The sequence below is a fragment of the Harmonia axyridis genome, chromosome 1 (genome assembly GCF_914767665.1).
Source record: "Harmonia axyridis chromosome 1, icHarAxyr1.1, whole genome shotgun sequence".
NCBI lineage: Eukaryota > Metazoa > Arthropoda > Insecta > Coleoptera > Coccinellidae > Harmonia > Harmonia axyridis.
Genome location: NC_059501.1, coordinates 53352228 through 53368513, shown reverse-complemented (window position 1 = coordinate 53368513; position 16286 = coordinate 53352228). Strand labels below are relative to the sequence as shown.

The following is a 16286-nucleotide window of genomic DNA, read 5'->3' as shown; positions in this document are numbered from 1 at the left end:
TGAGAAATAGAAGCCTCTATAAGAGAAAGTCGTGAACCGCCAGATATATTTGTGTTCGAACCTCTATAACTAAGACTGCTATTTGTCTATAACTCTATAAGCGAGAGTCTGGCATGGAGGTAGTTCCCCGAAAACATAAACACATGTTTTCGGGGAATTACCTAACATTGTCTTTGTGGAAATCTGGCCCTCACTTTTAATAAAATCGATGTAACTACCTTACCCCAGTTGACATCAAGTGCTAAGAAAGCTTAAGTCTAGCGCAATGTCTAAAAGAAAAATCCGAGTTTTATCTCTGAGTGAAAAACTTAAGATCGTGAATGCGTTTGAGTGTGGAAAATCGCGTAATGAAATTCAGAGTGAGTTTGGTCTACCAGAATCAACCTATTATAAAATTATCAAGTCAAGAGACTCTATAAAGTCTCAGTGCTCTGAATGACACGGAAATATTAAGAGGAGTCGACATTCCGAGTTCCCCGACTTTGAAAACTGCCTTTTAGAATGGATCAAACAAACCCTTAACAAGAACATCCCCATAGATGGACCCCTGTTGAAACAAAAATCTAAAGACTTTGCCACAAGATTGGGATATCAGAACTTTTCGGCTAGTAATGGCTGGTTAGAAGGTTTTAAAAGACGTCATGATATAGCTTTCAAAAAAGCCGCTGGAGAAAGTAGATCTGTAGACCAAAGCGTGTGTAACCGATGGACTGAAGAACTGCCAAGTCTCTTGAAGGGGTATGATCCAAACGACATTTACAATGCGGATGAGACAGCTCTATTCTTCAAGTGTCTTCCTGATAAAACATTCACATTTAAGGGCGAAAAATGTCATGGAGGTAAACAAAGTAAGGAACGTCTTACTATTCTTCAATGCGTTAACATGACCGGTACTGATAAGCTACCTCTTTTAATGATAGGGAAATCAAAACGACCTAGATGTTTCAAAGGTGTCAAGACTTTACCTGTTGATTATGCAAGTAACACAAAAGCTTGGATGACCAAGATATTATTCAAGGATTGGTTGAAAAACGTCGACAAGAAAATGATGATGAAAAACAAAAAAATCCTGCTTTTCATTGACAACTGTGCTGCCCACAATGACTTACCAACATTCGAAAACGTAAAAGTCATGTTTTTGCCTGCCAACACCACCAGTCAACTTCAACCTTTAGATCAAGGTATCATTCACACATTCAAACGCTTTTACCGCAGAGAAGTTGTTCAACACACCCTTACGTGTCTCGAAGCAAGCAATAACCATGATATTGACGTACTCCTAGCCATGAAATTTGCAAGGAAAGCATGGTACAAAGTAAGTGACGTTACTGTCAAGAACTGTTTCAAGAAGGCTGGATTTTGTATCAGCACAGATAAACAGGAATTTATACCTGAGGATAATGAAGTTGAAGCTGGACCTAGCAATGAGGATTGGGCCAAGCTTGTGTGTCACGAATATACTGGTGATGTGTTAACGCCAACCTTTGAAGACTTTGTACAAGTTGACGACCTCCTGGCTACCGCTGGAGAATTTACCGATGACGATATCGTGCACAATTTCGCTACAACGTGTACTGACGGAAATGACAGTGAAGATGAAGCCGACCAATTGCAGACTTTGGATACAGAAGTAAAAAACATTCCAAAGAAGCAAGAAATTTTAATTGCACTGGAGAATATACACAAATTTTTTGAATACTCTGCGGTTGTTGATAAAACAATATTCGATAATATTTACGAATTAGAAAAGCATGTTCACAATTTGAATACGGAAAAACAGAAGAAAATAACAGATTTTTTTAAATAGATGTGCGAGGTTCATTATTTTTTATTTGTAAGAAAAAACAACAGATTTTTTTTCAAAAGATGTGTAAGATTCATTATTTACTATGTATTTGTAAGAAGAAAATTAAAGATTTCTTTGAATAAATGTGTGAGATTTTTTTCCTATTTGTAAGTAGAATGAAATACATTACACATATGTACATACATACATGTTTTACATTTTTTTATTCAACCTCTATGAGTGATAATGGTAACTTAGAAACCTTCATTAGCTAGAAACTCGGGTTAGTGAGAAACCTCCATAAGCGAAACAAACCTTGCGGTCCCTTGAACTCTCCCTTATCCAGGTTCGACTGTATATATTCAAAATAATCACTGGAAATATAAGAAAAAGATGCTGAATGAACATAATTTCATCATTCCAATAAAAGAGAAATAACCGTATATATCCCATAATAACGACATTTTCTGAAATAGGTGAAACTTCTTTCAATTTTGTTGACATTTCCAAAACTTACTTTCATGGTTATAGGTTATAACCTAAAAATATTAGATTTTCAAATTTCAACGTTCTCTGTATAATCTTCAAAGGAATTCTGCATGGCAGGATAATTTATTTTTCCAGGAAAAGTAGTGACTTTTGTCCAGATCAGAACCTATCTAATGCGGAAATATCTAATATGTAACTATAAATTTCGATGAATATCGATATAAAATTACATTCACTAAGGTTTTTATTGCAGGATTGAATGATTACAAATTGTCTCCAAATTGAACAGGAAACGAAATGTACTAGGTATGTAAACATATCTGAAATAGCTTTATATTCAAAATAATCACCATAATAAACTAATTCTTAATCAATAATGACAATTTCTTTCAGGAAGAAATGAAGAGAGTGACTTTCATGTTGAGATGTTGGGAGAAACCTTGAAACTATGAATCATTTATCAAAATAGAGTGTTATAGGCTAAATGATTGAAAAATAATCGGAATATATTGGTTCCTATAATCCTATTGAATTCTTAGAAACCTAGATGAATCGAAAAATGGGGGTATATCATACGATAATTGAAATATTCTGAAATTTACCAAATTTTGAACAAATTATGTTTTATGTATTGTATACTATATTGAAACAATGTACTATCCCTTACCAAAACAATGCAAATCTAAATACATGAATGTTTAGACACAAATCTTCATTCATCGGAGAGAGTGACAAAAATTCTTATTGTGTTTCAGACTATGTTATTCCAGAAAAGCTGTTGAATCACACCTTTGACGGCCATGTCTTCTTCACACAAAAGTATAAGAGACTGTAGCAATATTAAAAACTATACAGGGTGTAACTAAATAAGTGTAAAACATTTAAGGAGGTGATTCCTCATCGAAAAAAAGATAGGGTCTTTCATATAAAGAAATTTCATTGGAGCATCTCTTGTTAAGATACAGCCCTTTAAACGGGGTACATAAAATTTGTATAACAATTTTTTTCACAAGCACTAAAAGAGTTACAACATTGAAATTGACATGACGTTTTCTACTTCCAAAAAGACACTTAGCCAGTTATTTATTTGGTTTACCCCATGGTTGTGAGGGGTGAAAAACGCAACCCCTAAAATTTATTTCCAATGTAACTTTTTATCTTATTATTCGCTTACCATTTAAAAATTTATTTCCGATAGCCTGTTTCATTCTAAACAAAGAGATACATCGTCATCTAACTGCGAAAATACGAAACCAATCTATCTATTAGGTCGCTATTAGCGTTTTCCACCCTTAACAACCATGGGGTAAACCAAATAAATTACTGGCTAAGTGTCTTTTTGGTAGTAGAAAACGTCAAGTTAATTTCAATATTGTAACTTTTTTTGTGAAAAAAATTTTTATACAAATTTTATGTACCCCCTTTAAGGGGCTGTATCTTAACAAGGGATGTTTCAATGAAGTTTCTTTATATCGGGTGTCCCAAGGTGAGTGGCCTATTAGATTATTATGGAAACTATTGATGATAAAGATTTCAAATTTTGTGGATAGATATTTGGCCATGTAAGGTACATTTTTGAAATAATTTCACATTTGCAGTGTTGCCGGATGTACGACAATTTGGCAACAACTTTGTTATTTTAAATGGGACATCAGGTATTTCTATTTTTTTTATGATACTCCATAAAATATTAAATCTATTCACTCCTACTTTTCCATCCCTATCTTTAACGGTTTTTGAGTTATTAATTATTCTTCGAAATTTTAGATCAAATTGGCGTATTACAAAAATGACTCTACTTCGCTCAATATTTGAGATTTAAGTCAGAAATTTTGCAAGTCGCTAGATATTGATCTGATCTGTGTCACTGCTTTTGAATTATGGTTGTCAATAATACAGGACGGACCAAAAAAAATCATCATTTGCCAAGTTACAAAATTGTAAAAAAGTCTATTTTTTCAAATTAGACACCTAGTATATTTTTCAATTTTTGGAATCAGTACAACACACTCTACAATTTTTCTATTCACGTCCCTATACCTATTTCAACTGGAGTCCGAGTTATATGCGTTATATGTGTATATCTTTCTTGAGCCATTATTTATAGAAAAACCTCGGAACAAAACACCTGTTAGGCAATAATTGTTTATTTCGACACTTATGGATTGAACTGATTCATTGATTTATCCATCTATGAACGACATAAAGAAAATAACAATACAAAAGAAATTAACTTATTGAATCAATGTGAAATCTAATAAACGCATATAACTCTGAATCCAGTTGAGATAGGTATAGGGACGTGAATAGAAAAATTGTAGAGTGTGTTGTACTGATTCCAAAAATTGAAAAATATACTAGGTGTCTAATTTGAAAAAATAGACTTTTTTACAATTTTGTAACTTGGAAAATGATGATTTTTTTTGGTCCGTCCTGTATTATTGACAACCATAATTCAAAAGCAGTGACACAGATCAGATCAATATCTAACGACTTGCAAAATTTCTGACTTAAATCTCAAATATTGAGCGAACTAGAGTCATTTTCATAATACGCCAATTTGATCTAAAATTTCGAAAAATAATTAATAACTCAAAAACCGTTGAAGATAGGGATGGAAAAGTAATAGTGAATAGATTTAATATTTTATGGAGTACCATAAAAAAAATATAAATACCGGATGTCCCATTTAAAATAACAAAGTTGTTGCCAAATTGTCGTACATCCGGCAACACTGGAAATGTGAAATTATTTCAAAAATGTACCTTACATGGCCAAATATCTATCCACAAAATTTGAAATCTTTACCATCAATAGTTTCCATAATAATCTAATAGGCCACTCACCTTGGGACACCCGATATAAAAGATCCTATCTTTTTTTCGATGAGGAATTACCTCCCTAAATGTTTTACACTTATTTAGTTACACCCTGTATAATGTGGTTATTATTATGTACAATTTTTATTTTGATTTCATATGCTGTTTCTCTCAATTGAAATAAATATACAATCTAACAAGAACAGGTGTTTGTCATTTTTCATGATTCACGAACTGGAGATTTCAGTAATATTGAGTTGTTATAGGCTATCTGCATTAAATTGAGAATTGTGAAATAATTTTCAATAATGAAAAGTTAATATTTAGCAATCCAAATTTTAAAATGACCCAAATCTGTTAATGTAATTGAAATGGAATAATCGTTGATTAACTTTTTCTTTCCCTTTTTTTTTATCTTTCATTTCATTGAAAGGCAGAAAAGTGAATAAATGCTTCCAAATCATAATACATAAAATATCTCTCATTCAAAGAATCCCAAATATTTTTTATAATCTACGAACTGAAGATTTCAGTATGATTGAGTTATTATATACAACAAAGTAATAGAAGTACTGTATCGAGCAATAGGCTATCCCAATAGAATTGAACTTATGTAATGATTTTCAATAATGAAAAGTTCATTATATTATTTTTAGTAATTCAAATCTATTTCAAATATCTATATAAAGTATCTTATCACATTAAAGATAGGTTTAATGTGTATTACAATGACTATAGCTCATGATATAGAATTCTAAAATTCGAAATGTAGACCGGAAATGAAAATATTCATTATTCAACGCGCCAAAAAATTATCCAATAACATTTATATCACATGATCGATGTAAACATTGATTCGATAGAATATAAAATATTATTCTATACTCAAAGATTGATTCTATAATTACTATTCTGCTGAATGTTTTTTCTGGAAGTGAGATATAATAATTGATTTTTTCTTATATTGAATTTTAAATGGTTTATATTGATAAAATATCATTCTATTTTGATTCAACTACCCAATTGTGTGAAAATAAACAAGCTTTGTTTTGACTAATATTGGACTCTAACTTTTCCGCCAATAAGAATTGAACTTTTTATCACGTGATGACTAAAGAGCGCTTTCAATTGTTTAAATATTTTTGTGCGTACTCATGAGATTGTTTCTTGAGATAAATTATTGCTGTTACTTTCTCGAATTCTAACTGCTATAATATCGCATATGATATAAAAATCAGAATTTTTCAATTCTATACCAACTAATAATTATATTTATACACAATTTTGTGTATAAATTCTTCGTTTCAGGAATTGCCATATAGTTTTTCAATATTGTCGTTTAGGAGTCATTTTGGAAAGTTTTTATTCTACATAATCCATCAGTAAGTAATTATACCTATATTGTGCTGAAACAAAAGACCCTGAGATTTATTTAGAAATTATGATGGATATTCTTCTAATTCCAATATGAAAAACTTTTTCAGGAAATTTAGAAATATGGCTAGGAAGAAAATTACATGGAAAAAAACTAAAAATACAAAAGGATCGTCACACGGTGAGTAGAATTATTTCTCAATAGCACTGAACGAAAATATTCCCAGTTTTTCATTAGATCACTTGAACCCAAGGGCGTAGAGATAGTTTCTTTTCTTGTGAGGGTAGGGGTATTCGAAAAAAAATCGTAGGTAAGGTACACATCAATTATCGGTTAACGTAAAAGGGTCCGATTTTTACTGCCATGTCATTTTTATGGAAAAATTTTCGTTCTTCGTCGTGGCGAGAATTCTGAAATTTTTTATTTTGGGTCTTGCGGGAGTAATTACCCCCAGCATCTACCCGTCAGCTACGCCCTTGCTTAAACCACTCATTATTGTTGGGTAAAAAATTCAAAGTACCTACCTATTTTATCTAAGGTAGTATAGGAATAAAATAATAAAACCTAAGCAGAACCAATTTTTGAACTCGAAACAACTTTCTCTGAGTATCTAAACAGTTTCACAGAATGAACTAAGTAACGCAGAATAATAATAATTACTCCCTCCTTTTTGGATTCATTTGGTTTATGAAATATGGGAATTATATATGGGGAAATTATATTAATTGGAGGTAATCTCTTTCAGGTAAGGGAAAAAAACTAAAACTCTTATTGAAGAATGCCAATCTCCAGTGGTGTCGATGACTCTTCCAGTTCAGCCATTTGTCATTAGTAGAGGGTCACGTCATCAGAGACATGTAAGGTATTCTGAATTGTCAAATAATCACCAATGTACGGCTAATGCTATAGTTGCATTAACCTATAATCGAATCCGAAGTGCTTCAACGCTTTGGAGCCAGGATGAAATCAATAACATTTTAGATTTTGGAGACAATTTATATACTAAGTCAATTCAGGCAGATGATCGTTTGAATTTCAAAGATGATCTTTTCGTAGTCCAAGTTTTTCCAAATTTCATTATTGACGATCATGTTATATCTTTACAACTAGATGAAACTTCGGTTGTTTATGGTATGGTTGGGGTAGGTGATATTGATGGATTCTACGTTTCTCTATTAGATGGCTTATTTCAACTTTTCGGTACATTCGAATCTATTGTATTTACGGCGGCTGGATTATCGGTCGCACTGTTCAAAGTCAATTCATTCTATTTTGTCTTTGACTCCCACGCTAGAGATGAGAGGGGCCTACGCACAAATGAAGACGGAGCAGCATGCTTGATGAGATTTAATTCTATCAATGATTTAGAGAAATATCTGAAGAGCTTTCATAACGAAAGAACACCATACAATCTATTCCCAATTGTAATGGAACACCGAAACATTCATGATGTATCCAGTGTAAACGGCTATGAAAAATTAAAAATAATTGAAGAGAACGTAGCATTGAATGATGATCGAGATATGATAATGGATATTGACGACAACGAAACACCAATGATTCAATCTAATATGAGAAATAACCAAATAAATGATGATCGAAATATGATAATAGATATTGACGACAACGAAACAACATTGGTGCAAACTAATATGAGAAATAACCAAATAAAAGACAAAATACCAAAAGCTAAAGATGTTGTAAGAAGAGGAAGAAGAAATGAACGAGCAGCTGCAATTGGACAACCCGAGCCAGATTTACATTATCTAGGTGAAATTGCTTCTGAATGTATACATTGTGAAGCATTGTTCTTCCATACAGAGAATAAAATGTGCTGTAGCAGAGGACAGATCAAATTGCCTCCTCCACCTACATATCCAGAGTTGCTCGAAAAACTGCTCACTGATAGACATCCCAATTCAGCATCATTCCTGAGGAACATAAGAAGATATAACACTCTTTTGGCTATGGCATCAACAAGTGCTCAATTAAGAACAGATATTGGAAAAGAAGCACCTGTTATAGTCATTTCGGGACAAATTCATCATGCCATCTACAATGTGAATAATTCTAATGCTCACTTCGGCTCTCTATATTTCTTAGATGCAGGAGAAGCTGACGAAAGACGTGCTAATAACCTGGTGGGTGATAAATGTAACCGGCCATTACTGATTGAAATAGATGCTCTTCTGAGAACTACACACCCATATGCCCGAATATATAGAACACTGGGCCAAGTAATTGAACAAGAAAAAAAGGAAAATATAACCAATCTCGGTCTATACTTCCATATAACACCAGGAACCAATAGAAAAATATACGCAGCACCCGCCAATGCAAATGAGGTTGGGGCGATATTTTCAAGTGTAGATGGAGAAGTACCGCCACCAGGACAAATAAGAGTAATTTGCAAGGAAACAGGATCAAGAGAGATTCCAAGGCTATCGCCAATTGCAAATTCTCTCTGCTATCCCATATTATTTCCACGAGGAGAATTAGGATGGTCGATAAATATAGCAAGAGCCGGTAACATAAGAAAAACTGTTAGCAGACGAGAGTTCGAATGTTATCGTCTTATGGAGAGAAAAGAAAAATTGAATCATATCACAAAGAGTGGTAAATTGTTCCAGCAATTGATCCTTGATGGATATTGTCAAGTAGAAGGAGATCGATTGGATTTTTTCAAATACAATCAAAAAGCTTTGAGAGTTGAAAGTTACGTGGGCATACAAGATTATATTGCTAAAAAAGCAGCCACAGAAAATGAAGGAAAAGTTGGCCGGGTTATAATACTACCAAGTACATTCACAGCAGGACCAAGATTTATGCAACAAAATTATCAAGACTCGATGGCCATTGTAGCAAAATACGGAAGACCTTCTCTCTTCATCACATTTACATGTAACCCCAAATGGAAAGAGATCAAAGATAATTTAGGAGGTAAGCATTTGAATTCGCAAGACAGGCCGGATTTAATAAGTCGCGTATTCGAAGAAAAAAGTAAGGCTTTCCTTGATAATATTGTGAAAAAACAAATTTTTGGTGAAATACTAGCGTTCGTTTATGTTATAGAATTCCAAAAAAGAGGTTTGCCTCATATGCATTGTGTTTTCACATTATCTGATGAACATAAACTTAGGGAACCTGAAGACGTAGATCGATTCATCTCCGCCGAATTACCAGAAAATGGCTCAAGATTATTTCCAATTATCACTGCCTCTATGATTCATGGTCCGTGTGGTGATCGCGATCCGGCATCACCTTGCATGGAAAACGGAAAGTGTTCGAAAGGATATCCGAAACAGTTTGTTGAGAAAACACAAATTGACCGAACAAGACCTATATATCGACGAAGAAACGACGGAAGATTTGCGGAGGTTACGAGACATGGACTTGTGCACAGAGTGGATAATAGGGATGTTGTTCCGTACAATCCATTCCTATGTTTAAAATGCGATTGCCATATTAATGTAGAAATATGTTCGAGTGTTACATCTGTCAAATATATGTTCGAATATATCAACAAGGGTCCGGATTCCGCAATTGTTCGATTGCAAAACGAAATTGTTCTGGACGAGGTAGGCGAATTCATTCATTCAAGATATTTGTCTTCTGGGGAAGCAGCATGGAGGATATTTAAATTTGGAATTCACGGTAAGAGTCATACGATTTGTAGATTGCCCATTCATCTTCCTGGACAGCGTTTGATATATTTTGAACAAGGCGAAGAGGAAAACGCTATACAAAAAAGTGAAGAAAAACTATCAATGTTGGAATCATTTTTTAAATTGAATGCTATAGATCCCAATGCGAGAAAATACACTTACCCCCAAATTCCACTGCATTATATCTTCAATTATTCTACACATCGCTGGACAAAACGAAAACGCTATGTAAAAGTTATCGCGAGAATGTATACAATTAGTCCAAAATACGTTGAACAGTTTCACCTACGCATTTTGTTATTACATGTTCCTGGGCCAACGTCATTTGAATATTTACGTTCTTTCAACGGAATTCTTTACGATACGTTTCAAGAAGCTGCTCGCGCAAGGTTCCTGGTTTCTACCGATGATGAATGGAAAGAAACCCTTCAACATGCTGCTTTGGTAGATATGCCAAACAGCATGCGTAAATTGTTTGCATATTTGTTATGCTTTTGCGAAGTAGGTAACCCATTAGCCTTATGGGCAACATTCAAAAAATATATGTCAGAGGATTTCCTTAGATTGGGACAGTCGTCACAAATAGCCGAAAATCGAGCCTTACGAAGAATTGAAAAAAACCATGAAAAATTTAGGTAAAACTTTGAAAGATTTTAATTTTTCGATATCACTAGATGAACTTGATAAAGATGAAAATTTCGATGATATCAGCGAACCTATCCCAACTATTCATATGGAAAATGAGCATCTAGATAGCTTGAACCCCGATCAGCGTCGCGTTTTTAATCAAATTGTGGCTGCAGTTCTATTCCACGAAATTGAGAACAGATATTTTTATTTACAAGGGAGTGGAGGTACGGGTAAGACATTCCTATATAATGTTATAATAAATTTCCTAAATAGCAGACAACAATCTCCAATGGCAGTCGCCTATACCGGAATAGCAGCTCTGTTATTGAAAAATGGTCGAACTGTCCATTCGGCTTTCAGATTACCATTGAACATTGATGCTCAGTCGCGTTCTTCAATTACGGTTCAATCTGAGGAAGGCATCGCTTGGAAAAACGTTGGATTGATAATTTGGGATGAAGTCTCTATGGCAAATTTCCATGTCGGAGAACTTTTTTTCGGAAATATTGCAGGAAATTTTATAACTCCATAAATAAAGCAGAGTGATCATTTAACTACAAAAATTTCTGAAAAAGCACTGACGTAAACTCAGGAGCTTTTGCGCGCATGTACAAACTCGTGGGCGATTGTTCCAATCACACGATGATCACGAAAATTTGCACCAAATTTTAGCAGTTCAAACTAGTAACCAAGTTTCATCATAATCGGATCGTTATTTTTGAATTACTCCGGAAATAACAACGATACCAAGAAAAAAAATCCAAAAAAGCATTGACGTGAAGTCAGTACTTTTGCGCGCATTTTCCAATTCCTTGGCAACTTTTCCGATGACACGATCATCACGAAATTGTGTATTAGCATTTTCTGACTAGTCATCAAGTTTCGTTATGATCAGATTGATATATTCCGGAAATATCAACGAAACCGAGAAGAAAACACGAAATTCGACTTATTTTTGGCGTAAATCTCCGGAACTTGATGTCGTATCCAACTGAAATTTCGCACGCTGTTAGAGAATACCAACCCTAAGACTGGTGCGAAATTTTATTGGAATCTGAAGAATAGATTCTTGAAAAAAAATGTTATTCAACAAAAAATAGGAAAATTTTCAAAGAATGTTTTTTTTTGAAAATGTACTACCGGAACGATATCAACAAATTTTTGCGAGCAAATGCGCGTTAGTAAATCCCATTTGACTACCAAGTTTCATCATTATCGGATGCATATTTCTTTAGCTATTTCGGATATAATAACGGCACGAAGAAAAAATATCACGAATTTCGACATATTCTTTTCCCTATATCTCCGAAACTTGAAAACGAATGAAATTGAAATTTCGTTCGCTTTTGTATATAATCAGCATAAAAAATCACTAATTGGAATCTGATGCGTACTTCCGAAAAAAAATACTCTTTCGAAAAACATTCCGAAAATATTTTTTTTTGGTTAACTAAGAACGCCATCTCGAAGAAATTTCTTCAAAAGTTGCGCGTCAATACCATACACCTACGTGCAAACTTTGATTGTGATCGCATAATAAGTTCCTGAGACATTGGTGACATCTGTTTTATTTTTTTTGTTTATACATAACCTCAAAAATTCAAATTACCATAACTCCGAAAACAGTCGATCGATTTGGTCAATTAAAAAACTTAGCCTCCGCATTTTAATGTGAAACCTACCCTGAAAATTTATTATTATGGCAACGGACATAATTGATGAATACTTTCCGAAAAATTTTAATAATATTAATAACAGGAGAATTTCCGACTTTTTTCAAATTTAATATCGAAACCAAACCAATAAATTTTGCAACCTATTGCGCGTTGGTATTCTGCAACTAATGACAGAGTTTCTTCATGATTATATCTGAATGTTTCAAGTAATTCCCTAACGAACAAACAACACAGAGACAAAAATCACGAAAGGTGACATATTTCTTTCAAATTTATCCGAAAATTGAAATCGGATCAAAATAAAATTTTACATATTATTGAATGATTCTAACCTCAAGGTCTGTGCAGATTTCCATCGAAATATGATGGACAGATTTAAAAAAAAACATTCAAAAAAAATCGGAAAACTTTTCGAAAATATTTTATTTTAAATTTAGTAACGATAAGAAATCCAAATGCACGTCGATATTTAAGCGCGCATGTTCTAGGGGAACAGCGTGCTATTGTTCCGTCACAATGTCTGTCTTCTTCGAATTTCTTCGCGAAAATGGTCTAAAACGACTAGTTTGGACTCAATGATGAAGAATCGGTTGTCAAAATCAATTCTGTTCGGCCAGCCGGCTCACCGTAGGCATGATTACGGGAAAACGCGAATAGAAATCAATCTGAAATTTTCAGGGTAGGTTCCGTGTCAGAATGCCGCGGCTAAATTCGTTATTTAGCCAAATCGATTTAGCGGTTTCGGAATTATAGTCATTCGAATTTTTGAGGTTATGTAATCAATATCTCAGGAACTAATTGTGCGATCGCATTCTAGCTTGGTACGTGAATGAGGAATACTGACGCTTGACTTCTTGGATTTTTTCAATAAGATCGTATTTCTGGTGAATTTAAAAAAAAATATTTTTCGATTATTTTCGCAATTTTTTTTGAAACATTTTTTTTTTAAAAGTACTCATCAGATTTCATATAAGTTCGTGCTTATCTTTCGACGTCGATAGTTTTCAACAGTATACATAATTATTTTAGATACTTCCTTGTAGTTTTCTATTCGATCCGATCCTATCTTTCGAAATTTTGCGAATGAATGTTTTTGTCCAGAGAAAGAGGTATGCTTGTGCCCACTCACAAATTTGACCTTCCTATTAAAGCTTTGAAACCTCTGAAAATTTCATTCTGCAAATTATAGTACTTCCATACGGACGAAAGAATGCAGAATCATAACTGGCGTCAGTGAGGCTTATGCCTCGGTGCCAGTTTCGGATGAATATTCGAGAATTCAATTCAACGGAAAAATGCCAGTGTCCGTGAAGTTAGCACCCACTTTTACGAAAATGAAGAATTTTTTTTTTGCGTTCGTTAGTAACTCGTTAGTAACTATTTGTAACACAAAAATTTTCGTTTGTACCTCAACGATACTGGTAGAAAACATCGCATTCCGCAAGGGTGCCAACTTCACGGGCACCCACTCTTTGATTTTTCTCGGAAAAAAATATTCAGTTAGGAAGTCCATCGTTAGTAACTATTTGTAACACAAAAATTTTCGTTTGTAACCTAACCTATAATGGAAAAATTACACCCCCAAAATGCGAAGTTGGCACCCACTTTTTCGAAAATGATGATTTTTACTTTTGCATTCGTTAGTAACTCGTTAGTAACTATTTGTAACACAAAAATTTTCGTTTGTACCTCAAGAAAACTGGTAGAAAAAAATTGTTATCCACAAGAGTTTCAACTTCACGGACACCCACTTTTAGATTTTTCTCGGAAAAAAATATTCAGTTAAGAAGTCCATCGTTAGTAACTATTTATAACATAAAAATTTTCGTTTGTAACCTAACCTATGATGGAAAAATGTCACCCCCAAAATGCGAAGTTAGCACCCACTTTTTCGAAAATGATGAATTTTTTTTTTTGCATTCGTTAGTAATTCGTTAGTAACTATTTGTAACACAAAAATTTTCATTTGTAACCTAACCTATGGTGAAAAAATGACACCCTCAAAATGCGAAGTTAGCACCCACTTTATCGAAAATGATGAATTTTTTTTTGCATTCGTTAGTAACTCGTTAGTAACTATTTGTAACACCAAAATTTCCGTTTGTACCTCAAGAAAACTGGTAGAAAAAAATTGTTATCCACAAGAGTTCCAACTTCACGGACACCCACTTTTAGATTTTTCTCGGAAAAAAATATTCAGTTAAGAAGTCCATCGTTAGTAACTATTTATAACACAAAAATTTTCGTTTGTAACCTAACCTATGATGGAAAAATGACACCCCCAAAATGCGAAGTTAGCACCCACTTTTTCGAAAATGATGAATTTTTTTTTGCATTCGTTAGTAACTCGTTAGTAACTATTTGTAACATAAAAATTTTCGTTTGTAACCTAACCTATGGTGAAAAAATGACACCCCCAAAATGCGAAGTTAGCACCCATTTTTTCGGAAATGATGAATTTTTTTTTGCATTCGTTAGTAATTCGTTAGTAACTATTTGTAACACCAAAATTTTCGTTTGTACCTCAAGAAAACTAATAGAAAAAAATTGTTATCCACAAGAGTTCCAACTTCACGGACACCCACTCTTAGATTTTTCTCGGAAAAAAATATTCAGTTAAGAAGTCAATCGTTAGTAACTATTTGTAACACAAAAATTTTCGTTTTTAACCTAACCTATAAAGGAAAAATGACACCCCCAAAATGCGAAGTTGGCACCCACTTTTTCGAAAATGATAATTTTTATTTTTGCATTCGTTAGTAACTCGTTATTAACTATTTGTAACACCAAAATTTTCGTTTGTAACCTAACCTATGATGGAAAAATGACACCCTCAAAATGCGAAGTTAGCACCCACATTTTCGAAAATGAAGAAATTTTTTTTCGCATTCGTTAGTAAATCGTTAGTACATGTTTGTAACACCAAAATTTTCGTTTGTAACCTAACCTATGATAGAATAATGACACCCCCAAAATGCGAAGTTAGCACCCACATTTTCGAAAATAAAGAAATATTTTTTTGGATTCGTTAGTAACTCATTATTAACTATTTGTGACACAAAAAAGAATCGTCTGTAACAGAATCCAGAATTCTTAATGTTTTTCATGAATCTCATTACATGTCTAGTATTAATTCCCCTTTATTTTCATCAGATTCAAAACTCATATAATACGTTCCATATTTCAAAGTTTCTCATTGAACTGAAGGCTTTTCCAATGCGCATGATAAATCGTTGATAAATTAAGCTGTCCGAACTTTTACGAGACGGGCGTACTTCAAATTCAGAAGCCATTTTGTCATGCGCAGTTGATCTGTCTATATCACAATTGGTAAATGAACTCTTAACAAGCACTACGCAGGCCCTGCTTTATGGCATCGAGTATTAGAAGAAATGAGATGGGAACACATGAGAGATGAGAACACAAGAGGAACAGCTGATAGTTTTCTAACTGCGTAAACATAACCTGAAAATATACATAACAAATAGTGCCGAAGCGAAAATAACATCTTTCACCGAGTTAATATTACTATTCGTTCATCAAAACCGAAGGTAAGTTAGTATTATTAGCTTTATTCGATCTTACTGGATTCGAATTCAATTTTAGATGCCACGAAGTGCTGCAATTGATCCTGAAGAATTACTCAAAATTTTGCAAGAACATAAGACAGAAATTCAACAGTCTCTAGGTAAAACGACAGCAAATATTTGGAAACGTTTGAGTAAATTGAGTGGCGATAAAATTTCCCCTAGAGCAATCTATACTGTTGTCAAATGTAATAGATACAATTGCCGAGATCTCATAGAAATTAAGGAACAAGTTGTTGAATCTGAAGATCGGAAATCT

General features: G+C 33.6%; 1 protein-coding gene and 1 long non-coding RNA gene across 2 annotated transcripts; both read left to right on the top strand.

Moving 5' to 3' along the window:
- The first annotated feature begins 265 nt into the window (after positions 1 to 265).
- LOC123671890 (tigger transposable element-derived protein 6-like) lies at positions 266 to 2074 on the top strand. The gene is made up of 3 exons (XM_045605799.1): positions 266 to 359; positions 501 to 1630; positions 2045 to 2074. The coding sequence occupies exons 1-3, from the start codon at positions 266 to 268 to the stop codon at positions 2072 to 2074; spliced, it is 1254 nt and encodes a 417-aa protein (XP_045461755.1).
- Positions 2075 to 2141: 67 nt separating this feature from the next.
- Positions 2142 to 2830, top strand: LOC123671730. Its single transcript, XR_006746166.1, has 4 exons — positions 2142 to 2262; positions 2411 to 2467; positions 2529 to 2581; positions 2669 to 2830. It is a non-coding gene; the product is annotated as an uncharacterized LOC123671730 (long non-coding RNA).
- The last annotated feature ends 13456 nt before the right edge of the window (positions 2831 to 16286 follow it).

Bases quoted from the DNA above. Each gene is read 5' to 3' on its own strand.
- LOC123671890 (XM_045605799.1), top strand. From the start codon at position 266: ATGTCTAAAAGAAAAATCCGAGTTTTATCTCTGAGTGAAAAACTTAAG. The intron at 360-500 runs GTGAGTTTGGTC...ACTGCCTTTTAG, and splicing joins ATCGCGTAATGAAATTCAGA to AATGGATCAAACAAACCCTT. The intron at 1,631-2,044 runs GTAAAAAACATT...ATGGTAACTTAG, and splicing joins TGCAGACTTTGGATACAGAA to AAACCTTCATTAGCTAGAAA.